We start from the raw sequence: 14,025 nt of genomic DNA, 5'->3' as shown, positions 1-14,025 counted from the left end.
GTTTTAATAACAGGCTGGATTCAGCACAACGGCCAACCCTGTGTTGTGTTTACAATACGCTGAGATGTAATACTGAAGTCATCACAAGAATCAAAAAGAAAAACTAACAAAAAAAATCTGCATTCACGCAATTCTCAAACTGCAGGCATGAAAATCTCAGCACAAGCCCAATTCCACTTTTTTTCCTTTTTAAATAAAAGAATCTGATCAATACATCCATCTTTCATGACCGTCAGACTGTAAAGGTTATGGAAATTGAGCATTTATAAATGCTCTCCTCAGTGAAGTCCATTTGGATGTGTGTGTGTGTGTGTGTGTGTGTGTGTGTGTGTGTGTGTGCGCGTGTAGTGTGATGAGTATTGCCAGGTCATCCTTTCAAAGTTCATCCCTATAAAAAAAAACAAAAGAACAGAGAAAATAAAGTTACTATGGACATCAAAGATACACAAAACATCACCACTTATATGTGCATACTGTATACACACAACTCATGCAAAAATGTGTTTCAGCAATCTTGAAGATATCAAAGTATAGGCTGTGTTCAAACTACAAGCAATTAGTTTTTCAAATCCGATCTTTAGGACTGATAGTCTGCACTTCGCCTCTGATGGCAGAGTGGTGCAGGCATGACTTTGTAGGCCGAAACGCTGAAGCGAGTTGCATTTTAGCACTTCCGGGTCCATCCCGAAGCCAATGGGTTTTGTTTAAATGGCTGAAATAAGGTCTGTGGTGAACACAAGCTCAAGACACTATCACGTTTTATTCTACAACATAAAATACATCAGTATTACCCCACTCGTGATTTTCTGAAGCCGTTACGTGTCTTGAAAAAGGCGGTTGCTAACAAGTGTCTAAATGGGACTAGAGGCTGTCGAGGAGATTAAACATCATCACACTGAACATGTAAACTCAGTCCATCGATATGCAAACTACTCTAACTCCAGCGGTCTGGAAACATGCTTTCAGATTAAAACTGAAAGAGTTGTCGGAAGCTTAGTGATGGTGATGTTGAATTCGTGAGACCGTGGTGTAGTTTATAGCCTACCTTTAGCTTCTGGCGACTGCATTTAGGCTTCAAAATTCATAAAAGTTGTGTTCATCCATGATAATTATCTTGATGGACAAAACGTGCAAGTATCATAAACTTCAGTTGAACACAGAGCTTGTTTTTAGCGATAATCCAAAAGCCTATGGGAATATCCTATTGGGTTTTTGTCGAGGGTGGTTAGAAAGTGGCGTCACACCTGCATCACTCTATAGGATTCAGACAGTGCACTTGTACATGTATGGTGTATCTATATTAGGGCTGTCACTTTACATTCGAAAATCGATTGCACAATCGATCGGACCAACCAACACAAGTTTCGAAAACGAAAATAGGGAATCGATTTTAACGGCCTTTTCTCGGAGCGCGTCCAGCTTGTCACGACTGCAGGCTCTGACACACACACACACACACATAACAGCAAATTATACTTCTGCATAATGTGTCTCTTTTTACTACAAAACTGTGAATTCTGTCGGTATTCAGACATGCACACAGATGCAGATTCGGGCTATGGTCTGCAATCGCCTTTGTTTGTCATCTCTAATGGTAAACTCAGCCATGTTGAAGCCGGCAGTGATGTTTCTCACTGATGTTATGGCAGTCCACTCTGATTATTGTTTTTCGAGAATGTTGCACTCCTGTTTGTCATTGTGCATGAAACTTCACGCCAATAAATCATCAGGAATATGCTGACTTGTGCGTCTCAAGCGCGGCGCGCCCTCTTTACGTTCGTCCTAATGCCTGTTAGTTGTCCGTGGATTTGCCCATATTTGGCGTTTAAAATGGAAACGTCTTTAGACATGGAAAATCGATTTTACAATCGATTCAATGAACTCTTATGTCTCAAAAATCGAACAGGATTTTTTCACAAAAGTGACAGCCCTAATCTATATTGGTCGCTATGATAATGATGTAGGCGACAACACGATGCCTGAAATGGTCAGTTCGGATGCATTTTTCCACTGCATTTGCATCATGTAACAAAGGATGCATTATTTTACTCATTCACTTCTACTGTAGATTAGACAGGACACACGTCACAATGGCAGTTGTCTAACAGGGTGGAAATTTGAAGGCTAAATTAGCTATTGATCTAGGGTCAATAACTATCCTCTCAAATTGTAACAACACTATAATCAATTCAGTTAAAATCGAACTGATTTCAGGAATGACTTTCGAGGCATTGAGTTTTAATTGATGTCATGGTTGGGTTAAAGCTGCCAATACTATATTTAATGAAAGATTTCACTGTGTATTTTGCTGTTCATACTACAAAACCCTCACCAGATTTGAGTCTGATCTGCTTTTTAAAAAAATGGATTTGAGCCACCAGAGTGAACAAAGCCGTAACGCCAAGTCTAAACAGGTTTTGAGTTGTTCATGCTTTCACGTCTCATCATTCAGAAAGCATTTTTGAGGGGGAAAAAAACAAACTCAAGCCCATTCCTGCAGTGATTTAAAACATTATAATATGGTTTAAGGTCAAATCAGGCTGGAGGGTTAAAGTAAAGAAAAGAAAGAAAACTGTGCAGCTGTTCATCATGGTATGGAGCAGCAAGACAGAGGTCAAGCGGCAAACGCTCTGTCTGCTGCCCCGGACCACACGCTTCACCTGTGCCCTAGAAGAGAGAGGGGACAGAGGACAGAAGTCACTTCCACCTTGACCACTGCTTTTCTTTGTCTGTTAAAGGCACGTAGATCACGCCCATCAGTGGCTTCATTTTGGTACTGCCATCCTCCAGCTTGTCGTACTGCTCCAGCATCTGGTTCCCTCCTGCGGGGCCGACGGGCAGGATCAGACGCCCGCCTGGCTTCAGCTGGTCCAACAACTGCAACACACACACACACACACACAGCCCTCTCAAGAACATGTCATACTTCACCCTAAAATCATAAGAAATATACAGTACAGGTCAAAAGTTTGGAAACATTACGATTTTTTTATATTTTTGAAAGAATGCTTATCAAGGCTGCATTTATTTGATCAAAAATACAGAAAAAAACAATATACTAAAATAATAGTTTTCTATTTGAATATACTTATAATATAATTTATTCCTGTGATGCAAAGCTGAATTTTCGCCCACATGATCGCCCACACCTGTGCTTCATTAAGAAGAGAGAATATAAGGCCCCGTTTACACGTACATGGTTATTTTGAAAAACGGAGATATTTCCCTTCGGTTGTGGCCCTCGTTTACACACAAACGGAGAATTCGCCTCTGAAAACGATTCTTTCTAAAAACTCCGGCCAGAGTGGAGATTTTGGAAAACTCTGTTTGCATGTTTGCATGTAAACTGAGAAAAACTGAGTTTTAGGCAGTCGACATCACAGTATGTGACAGAACTTGCACTGCGTCAAAGGTGCGACCTATATTTTCGTGATTCTGATTGGCTAACATGGGCTTGAGCTTCTCGTTACACTGCCACCTACAGGTTTGGCATGCTCTTGACGGCATATACACGGGTTTGTGTAAACGAACACTTTTCTGAAAACGGAGAGGGTGAAATGTCCGTTTATGAAAATAACCGGCCACGTGTAAACGTAGCCTAAGCAGAGCATAAGAAAGAAAGGGTGAGCTGGTTCTCCACTGCAGCAAATGCTAATATAGCATGTTCTCTCAGTCTCTGCTTCTCCAGATTCAAGTGAGGATTGACCGATCAGCACTGGAAAGCCACAGACCCTTTTTCTGCACATCACTTCATCAACCCTTGAGCACAGAACTTCGAGGTGCACTGCAAATCAGTTTGGTTTGTGTCCTCATTCAACCCTCCACAAATGGGAATTACAAAAAATTCAAATGTCTGGAGGTGTTACAAAATGGACATTTTGTGGAAATACGTGCTTAATTGCCATGAAAATAAAAAAAGAAAATCAAAAAGCCGAAAATCTTCAAGGTCCTAAACAAGGCTTTATTTCCTTGATGCAAAATATAATGTCTTTCTTTTTTTTATTTTTCGGGGTGGAATAACGACATGGATGTGTTTTCCTTAAATTCTACTACACAGATCAAGACAGAAACCCACTGACTTCAAACAGAAATAAACTCGCGTTTAGAACATTGTTGGCATACGCTAGACCTTAAAGGGATAGTTCACCCAAAAATGAACACTAATTATTCAGCTTGATAATAATTCTCCAAACCTGTATAACATCCTTTTTTTCTGGGGAACACAAACGAAAATATTTTTGGAAGTGTAAGTTTTGTAAATAAAATTGTGTTCCAAAGATAGAAAAATCCAGAACATGTCTCAGATGCAGGGAGAATAAATGATGACAGAATTTTAATATCTGGGTGATTTATTCCTTTAAAGTTCCTGCTTAAGGTGCAACAATGTCTTGGTATTAAAGTGTGTTTGTGATTCAAAGGAAACGTACTGCTTGTGGCACTGTGGGAGCTGCGGCTCCGACATGTATGGCGTCATAAGGTGCTTCTTCTGGAAGGCCCATTCTTCCATCTCCAACTGCACACACACACACACACACACACACTATTACACAACACCACAGCTGATAACGGTTCTGTTCTGTCCCTATAGTGCACTGCCTCCCTCTGAATATAACACTGCTAAATGACAAAAATAAATAACTAGTCCCACACTTTTTTGGCAATTGCATTGACTATGAGAGAAAATCTGAGAAATGGATTTATGAAAAAGTTAATAAAAAAGTGATTAATTTCTTTCCTAGCTACAAGTATTATTTTAATTTCTCAGTAAAATTTCGAACTTTCAGACAAACGTTTGGTCTCATTTTGTCCAAATGGAAATTGGGAGTATTTTTTTGGTCTTATTTCCAGAATACATTCATATCTGTGCAGTGGTTGTTTTTTCTCTGGTCTGCCAATACATGTATTCATTCACGTCTACATACAAAAAGCCCAGTGTTTGATCAGTTCAGTACACGTACAGTCGCAGCTGTAGGCTTAAGTCTAGTCTCAGACTAAAAAGCATGTTTGAGCTGTTTAACTGAAAGCAACTTGCACTGACAATCTTAAAATATGTCAGTTCCATTGTTTTGTCTCGAGATGCACACCAGTAATGTTTTTTGTTTCTAATGCACGTTTATAAAAGCTACTTAAGTGTCCTAATTGAACTAAGGCCTAATCCTGGCTTAATCTAAGCCCTGTCTGTGAAACCAGGCATATAATTTTCTGATGTTTAAACTAGGTTATAATATTAAATGAACTTAAACAGAAAAAAGAAAACTGTTGGCCAATCAATAAAAAATTACATTTTTCTGCATATCTAAAACATACACATTATAAAGAACATGATGTAAAACAGTTGAGAGACCAAAGATGTGGACAAACCGAGGAGTCTGATTCTCCCTGAAGTGATCAAACTAGGGTCGTCCTTCTTTACATTAGTCTCTGAATCCTCCACCAGCTCCTTTATATGATCAATGCCAATCACCTTCCCCGTCGGCCCGACCTGTAACACACCACAACACATCCGCTGTAATGCACACACACTACGGGTCTCCAAACTGCCCGAAGTAAATACATGTAGGCATGAAATACATACACAATATTCATCCATATCTAATAGCAGAATTATTACATTGATTCATTTTTACATGAATCCCTTTCCCACTGCAGGAACTTTAAAGGAACTACTAAAAAATAGGTCTAGACAGACATACATGATGAACAAACCCAAAAAAGAAGAGTCACCAGCGTCCATATGCAAACCTGTTGTAGCTGTTAGTTACTCAGGCTAATTTTATACCACTAAATATGGAGAGGCATTCCAACAAGTGGACAAGCAGCGAGGTACAGTACAAGCTTTATCAAGCGTTTACTCCGTGAAGCAAATCCAGAGAGAATTGGCCAGGGTGCAGCGATTGTGGCTTCAGCAACGGCGCCTGTAACTTTGATCGCTGTGTTATTAAACAAGTTAAAGGGATAGTTCACCCAAAAATGAAAATTAGCCCATGATTTACTCACCCTCAAACCATCCTAGGTGTTTATGACTTTATTCTTCCAGACGAATACAATCAGAGTTATATTAAAAAATGTACTGGCTCTTCCAAGCTTTATAATGAGAGTGTGGGTATTTTTTGGAGTCTATCAAAGTGCATAAAAGTGAAAAATATTCACATTTAAAGCTTTATCGACTAAAATAACTATCTTCCGGCAGACGGCCAACAAAAGTCGACTTACGCCAAAAGAGTAACTCTGACTCTGCAACCCTCCATCATTTTGTTATGTTTTTGCTATTGTATCACGTGTAGAAAAAACAAAAACATGGTTCAGGAACTACATACACAAATATGTATTTATTTGTATGCATTTATATTTATTTGTATGTACTTGTAATAATAAATATAGCAAAATGAAAGTAAAATGGAAAATAAAAAGGACTAAAACCAACATGAATAAATAAATGAAAGCATAAAGAATGCAATAATATATAATTGTACTTTTTAAGTCGTCATTAAGAAGAACTCATAGCTCAGAACTTAATTATCTGAAAACAGAATAATTTTAAGTCTCTCCGTGTGTTGATTTCTTTCTGCAGGTTTGGTCCTCTGTACCACACACACACACACACACACACACACTGTTTAACTGTTCTAATGTAGAAAGATCATTTATATGCTATGATTGTTTGAATTCTATTCCATTACAATTACTTTAACAGAAAAAGTGAAAATCCTAAGCAATCCCATGTTTGCAATAGGAAGTGAAGTGACTCACCATTCTGGCGAAGCAGACGGACAGGATTCCCGAGCCGGATCCCACATCCAGAGCCTTCGCTCCCTCATACAGGTGATCGTGGAGGAGCTCGAGGGCGTATGCGTGCTGCAGCACACAGATGAGGGGTCGTCAGCGCCTCAAACAGGCCAACCACGGCTATCACAGATCATGAGAACTCACAACAGCAGTTTAACTTACCATATGAGGTGCACTGATTGTTGCTTGGTAACCTGTACGAAATTACAAAACAGACCTTCATGCCAAAAAGAAAACACATCAGCAGAATCACCAGACTAACACTGAGCACGTTCACATGCACACCAGTACTCTGACGACGTACATCAGCTTATTGAATCGACCTGTCGTCAGGGTATACATGCAAACTGCAAATCAATAACCCGACACAACACTGTATCAATAAATCAGGTTATTTCCCCGTGGTGACGTCACAACGTAATAATTTGCGTATCTGACTCTGAGTATTTCATTTGTTATGTCGGTTGTGAAGTTAAATAAAGCATTAAAGACTGGAGAAGAGTATATATATATATATTATCCTCTCATGCAGTTTCAGATGCAGCATTCTGACTGTAACGCTTCTACTTCTGCTTCAGCACGAGATTTCAAGGAAAGAGTGTGATCAAGAAAGAGTGAGTATGCGATACATCTCCTCCTCCCTTACTGCAACACTCTCGCTCTGTCTGGACGCACTTAAAGGTGCAGTATGATATTTCCCAAAGTCATTGCTGAACATTGTTGATATTTGAAATAAACCCAATCAAACACGCCCCTCTCTTCATTGCTCCGCCTCCAAAGTAGGGATGGGACAATTACCGGTTTCACTATAAACCACGATAAAATGTACTGACGGTTAGTATTATCGTTTAAAATGTAATTATCATTAAAACCGTGTTTGATTATCGTGATTTTAATAACTCACTGTAAATCCTGTCCAGCCATCAACAATCGCAGGCGCAGCGTTTTTTTTTTTTTTATTCGAGAAGGAATGGCGGAAGACAGTGACCGTGCTCGGGAGATTTTTCAGCCTTTTAAGAGGACCAAATCTGAGGTGTGGTCATATTTTGGCTTTAACAAAAGTCCTGAGTGAAACTTAAAGGAGAACCCGGCAACTCTAGCGAACTCTAGTCACTTCTTCGCTGATTTTTCCTTTTGTTGTCGCATGTTTTCCCCACAAGCTCCCCCTACAGCTGTGGGGGGGTGTATATTTCACAACACGGTCGTAAAAAACTCACTTGCGTCCCCCTCTACCGCTGCTCATGTGCGTTTGTTTTGATCGGAGCAAGCCAACTGTATCGTGTGGAGCTATGTCTACCGAGGTGGGTAATCTGGTAATACATCATACATGCGTTTGTGTTTATGTCGAATTGCCGTAAAGCGATTCGTGTTTCGCGCTCGTTCTCGCTTCTCACGAGACTTCCAATTTCTATCTTGCCGGGACGGTAGTCCCCAAGTTGCAAGGTTGGTTTTCCGCCTGGGAACGCTGGGGGGAGCGGGGAAAGTCACCAATATCACCAGAACAGGTTGTTTAACCATCCAAGACTGCCATTCTAGACAGTTTTATTAAGTTAAAAAAAGTTACCAAGTTCTCCTTTAATCGAGGATGGTCACTACAATGGGGGGGAAACACTTCAAATCTGCCGAGTCGTCTTATGTGACCATCACCCACACATAAGTTCATATATTCAAAACTGTTTTCAGTGTGAGCATCAGTTCTTTTTGAACACTTTCATCTCGTTTTAACAAAACCGTGATAATATTGATAATCACGATAATTTTGGTCACTACAATCGTGATATAAAATTTTCATACCGTCCCATCCCTACTCCAAAGCTCCCCTCCAATCCTATCCGCCTCGCTCCGAGTCGGTCTCGAACCCTGATCGCTGACATGCTAGGCGACTGCACTAACAAGGACACTAAACGGTAAACACTGCGTTCTCTAGCAGTCGTCAGCCTGCACAACTCTCACTTGTTTTCAGGCCTTCCTGCTTCTCTCTCTCCAGCGCTGGAAAGCTTTGCTAATATTAACACGGGTCCTAAAGCTCTTTCCTGATCATAACCCTTCATTTTCCAGTGATTTCTTCTGAGCTTTTCTCTTTTGTAATGTCTCTCGGCCATCTCTCTTTCTAGTCTTTCTTCAGATCTCCCTCTTGCTCGCTCTCTCTCCACAGTCATACGCCCCCTAATGCTGATTGGCTACACGTTAGTTGGTGTGTCGGTCCGACCAAATTTCAAACAGAAATTTTCCACAGTAAGGACGCCTCACACATCACACACACACGTGCACTTCAATAAGCTGACAGAAAGCAGGTTAATGCGTTTACATGCTGGGCGAAATCGAAGTAAGGGCCAGTCTATGTGTTTATGACCTTCCTTTGATAGAGGAACACGGGTTAACACGTTTACATGATCACGTGCGTTGTGGGCTTGGTTAAGAGCGTGCATGTAAACTCACTCAGTGTGTCTACAATTGAAGGGACAGACATCACATTGATTTATAACAGCTTGAAGACGTCAACACACAATCATCTTTATTAAAGGGGACCTATTATGCACTTTTACGAAGACTTGATTCTGTTTTTGGGGTGTACTAGAATATGTTTTCAGGCTTCATTGTTCAAAAAAATTCATTATTTTTCACATATTTGACATTATTACAGCTCCTCTCTCCCCAGTCTGTTTTTCAATGAAGCCCCGCCTTCCGACATACGAAATGTGCTGTGACACCTTAGTAACCGTGATGACATCATCCATAGCAACGAGATCAACCCCGCCCTTTCTCTTAGCTTAAGACGACTTCTCTCTATTCCATAGTAAAGTTGGTCTCAGCTAGCCTGGTTAAAACCAGACCATTCTCAGTAGTAACTGAGTTATGGTCTGGCAAAGCTTCATTAATAACTCATTTCCAAAGGGGCGTCACCAACGGACGTCGCTCAAATGTCTCTGGGCGCAATTGGATAGACCTAAAACCAATCAGAGCGATCGTCATTGTGTAAAGCCGCCTCAACGTTTCTGATTGGTGCCGTGATTTCGACGGATTAGAAATGGGCTTGAATGGGCTCTTTGCCAGACTACTTGCAGAGCAAATCTAAATTTGCCGGAAGTTTGTCTGGGTTTTCCAAGGGTAGGTCTCAGCAGCTTTGTGAATAGGTTTTAAGAGAAAACTTTTCCCTAAGAACATTAACTGCTATTTAGAAGAACTCTAGATAAAATGCTTTGTGAATACGGCCCCAGATACAGTAGCTATCCAATCAGAAAAAACACATGTAGTGTGTAAACAGGCCCTTTATTTCAGACAGACAGAGAAAATTAACTGGCTGAATTAGCTGTGCGTAGCAGCAAAAACAGAAACCGGGAGTTTCATCAATGGAAAATGAGTCTGAATGCACTTTGGCCACATTGGGCGCTAGAAGTGTAGACTTTAATCAGAGCAATACAGCTGTAGATAACATGGTGTCAACAAAATGATAACTCTGTCTGGACTGGAACTTACCTATAGATTGTGGCGAGTCCATATATGGATTACATCTGGAGAAATGAGCACGGTCTGTGGCCAACATAACTTCATACACACGGTCCGATTTAATGATCCCATTCTCTGGACAAAAAACACAAACACATTCATATAGGTTATGTAGGTTTATACTAGGGGTGGGAATCACCAGAGGCACCACGATACGATATTATCCCGATACTTAGGGTCACGATACGATATTATTGCGATTTTAAACATATTGCGATATTCTGCAATATATTGCGATTTATTACCTTTTTCCAACTTCGAATTATGTCCGCAAAGGAAAACTGTCAACATCTTTGTTCATGTCACATCAATTTTAATAATCTCCGTTAATAATCTGCGTTAATAATCTGTTACACAGAACTTTATTATATTAGGCTAAATATTAATCAAAAATGATTCACACCTTCACAAAATCCAAACATTCAGTGTAAGAGTAAAACAATGACATAACATTGTTTATAGTAAGTTAAGTTTATTTGATTCATATCTTATTTAGAGTTTTGAACTCGACAACCCAACTGCATTTACCGCAAACAGTCTAAACTAAAAGATTGTTTTGGTTGAATCGGTTCAAAGGAGTAGTTCGCGAAACGGACGTGTCATTAGCGGACTTGTACAACGCGTGTGATTATCCCGGCAGTCAGGACATCGCACAAGATTTGTCAACACAGAAAACATTTCATCATTGGATTTTGTTTTGTTTATTGAAAGTGTTTTTCATGTCAGCTGAATGTGCGGAACGCTTTTCAGAGAAGATAAGGCAACGTAAAAGTTTTTCTTCTTTTTTTTTGCACAACACCCAGCAGTAATTCAGGGGAAAAATACCCGAATGCTGCACGTGAAACTTCGGTCTTCCGATCTTTTACCATCGAGTCAATTCTCAATTGATTTTGATTAATATGCGCGAGGGAGCGAGAGAGAGCAAGACAGTTTGAAGACGGCGAGGGTGCGCGCGCGCGCGACCGGGGCTCTCTCTGCTCGTTCTTTCAGTAATATGCGCATTATCGCAAGCGCAGCAGTCATGTACAACACTCACCGATCAAATAAGACTTTGGCGAGACAAAAAATTGCTTGTGAGAGAGACGCGTGAGTGACAGAGAGACGGAGGGAGAGCAGGGAAAGGAAATGCAGCTGAATGAATATGCTGCGTGTTTTCTCATGTGTAATTTAAATAATAAAAGATCGATACTTGGCGCCCGTGTATCGATACAGTATTGCCACAGAAAATATCGCGATACTATGCAGTATCGATTTTTTCCCCCACCCCTAGTTTATACCAGTTTAATTGTGCATGTATAATGTACAAGCTTTTTTCAAGAGATTTCCAATGGGACTCATTTGCAGCTTCACAACACTTGGTGATTGTGTGAACAACATTCTTCAAAATATCTCCTTTTGTGTTCCTGATCTGATCTCAGTCAGTCACTAATTTGCGGTATCGGAAATACTGGAGCAACAAAACCTTGCGGCATGCCAGCAATCCTACGCCGGTATTCAAAACTTTCTATTAATAACAGTCTGTGCCTATTTTAATATAGTAAATACTACACATTTACACTCACAGACGGAAGTTCTGAGACTTTAATATATATTTATTTAACTTAAATAACTTTTTTCAGAGACAAAATGTAGTTGTGCCAGGCTAACTATTGGGAAAAGTCCAATGGGGGTGAAAATGATATATTTAAGGCTAAAGGGGAAGTAGAACCGTAAACTGTTTTTTGCTGTTCTTAGTACCGTTCGTACCTACTTGATTACCTTTTTAATCCAAGTGACCTTAATAAATTGCACAAACTGCACGGTGCAACCAAGAATTAAACATGTTCCAGCACATAATGGTGAGAGAAACAATCGACTTCCATTGGCAGGACAAGTCACAAGTTTAATTCTCAGGACTAGGAGTTTGTTCAAATCGCAAACCCTAAGTATCAACGATAGTAACAGTGATACCTGAATTAGCAAGCACCACTAAATATAGCACACTTGACCTCAGGATAAAGCCAGGAGTTCAGGAGGACGGGTTACATGCCAACTGAGTATTATTAGTGTCTCTGGCCAATGTTCAACTGTGAGATTAGTTAAAAAATACTAATTAAATGCATGGATTAGATGCATTCAATCACAGAGATTGAGCCAAAAGTATACATTTATAAAACAAAATCATATTTTTGATTTCAGGAGAACTAAACATTACATAATAAATAATAAACGCAGCATTAATATTAAAGCTCAAAGTACTAAACTGGGTGACGTCATCATACAGTGACACGTGGTGTGCCACGCCCACTGAACGACTCCTCTATTAAAAACTGCACATGCGAGCATTAAACGACGAAACAAGTGTACAATAACTGTTTCTTGCTTTCTTATTGTATACAAACTACATATACCTGCAGGAACGAGTAAATTCTAGATTCAAGAGATAAACGCCAAAGGGTGCAACTATGTGAAGTAAACCCACAAAGATATCTTTGTTGCAAAATATGAATCGGAATGAGGCATAACACATTTACCACAGCCATTATATAAACAGAGCTGACGATTTGCATGTGGTTTGCTGAGTGACGAACACATATTAGACTGCTAGCAGCTAGCTAACAAAATGAAGAGCAATGAAGCACATCGTAAGTTTTAAACAGCTGTCGTGTGATTGTCTGAAATAACAGCACACACACGCACGAACAACGGTGAGATGAAGTCATCCCATGCTATCCTCACACGCACAGCGCACTTTCCCCTCAGATGCAACGCAATGCTAGTTCACACAGCAACGCACTTTCCCTCAGCGCACTGAAGTAAACAAACCCCGTTACTAAGCGTAACGGCGAGCATGACTGCTTAATTGCTCTTTTGATCACGCAAGACGGGTTGGACTCACTGCGGAGGTTGTTGACGAGCTCCGCATGGCTCGCTCCTCCGGATTTCCACGCCATTACCGAACACACTCTGCGGATCAGGTAGAGTGCGGCTGTCAGCGCCGCGCCTGCGCACAACGCCCTTCCCACGACCGTTACCACTTCCAGAACCGATACGTCACCAGACATGTCCCGTTACTCCCGTAACGCTCTTAACGGCTCACCGCTGCGTCATTCATTCCGCACGGTCATGTTTTCGGCCGTATTATGAGCACATTTGTGTGCATTTTCGGGCTTGGCGACTCTAGATAGCGGTAGATTCGCTCTGCTCTGCGATACCAGCAGGAGGACAGCACGAGCGCATTATCAGGGTGACGTAAGGGATAATGATTTGGCACGTTTTCTAAATGCAAATCGAAATACATTTCTAAACTTAATAGTGGAATGATGTCAATGAGAGCTATTGGCATAAGGGATTAATAAGGCGGAGTGTCTTCTTTCTTCTCAGTTTTTACATTTTATCAGTAAATAATACAGAAGTTCTGCGTATACGTCACTAAAAAAAGTTTCCAAATTAACCTTTTTCATAGACTGTGATTACACGTTTTAATGGTCATCAGCATTGTACTTTTTTTTATATATATATATATTTAAATGTTTTAACACTATACTTTGTATTATATTAACTGTCCATCATCCATCATCTGACTGCTGTTATCAGTCTCTCTATTTTTAAACTCTTTTTGAAAGTTGTGAGAACACTATTGTGGAGTTTTTCTTTTGCTATTTGAGCAAATGGGAACACAAAAAATATATTTAATGTTTTCTCTCATTCATCGCTGTAGAAGTTTACCCAACAATGACGACTTCCGCTTCC

At 40.2% G+C, this 14,025-nt stretch overlaps 2 protein-coding genes across 4 annotated transcripts in view; one reads left to right on the top strand and one right to left on the bottom strand.

Annotated features, from left to right (window-relative positions):
- LOC307168033 (snake venom 5'-nucleotidase-like) overlaps positions 1–14,025 on the top strand; it is a 475,297-nt gene that overhangs the window by 448,016 nt on the left and 13,256 nt on the right. The window lies entirely within an intron of this gene.
- Positions 300–13,487, bottom strand: pcmt (protein-L-isoaspartate (D-aspartate) O-methyltransferase). 2 transcript variants are annotated; one of them, XM_079887626.1, is made up of 8 exons: positions 13,172–13,487; positions 10,264–10,368; positions 6,949–6,980; positions 6,751–6,855; positions 5,362–5,482; positions 4,428–4,513; positions 2,661–2,877; positions 300–388 (listed from the first exon to the last, which is right to left on the bottom strand). In XM_079887626.1, the coding sequence occupies exons 1-7, from the start codon at positions 13,335–13,337 to the stop codon at positions 2,698–2,700; spliced, it is 795 nt and encodes a 264-aa protein (XP_079743752.1). In that variant the 5' UTR covers positions 13,338–13,487; the 3' UTR covers positions 300–388; positions 2,661–2,697. The 2 variants fall into 2 exon arrangements, with proteins under 2 accessions (XP_079743752.1, XP_079743751.1); XM_079887625.1 differs by having other exon boundaries at positions 2,708–2,877; positions 13,172–13,486.

Source organism: Squalius cephalus, assembly GCF_949319135.1.
Source record: "Squalius cephalus genome assembly, chromosome: 12".
Classification (NCBI taxonomy): Eukaryota; Metazoa; Chordata; class Actinopteri; order Cypriniformes; family Leuciscidae; genus Squalius; species Squalius cephalus.
The sequence above is the reverse complement of the archived record's forward strand: the minus strand, read 5'-3'. Positions and strand labels throughout refer to the sequence as shown.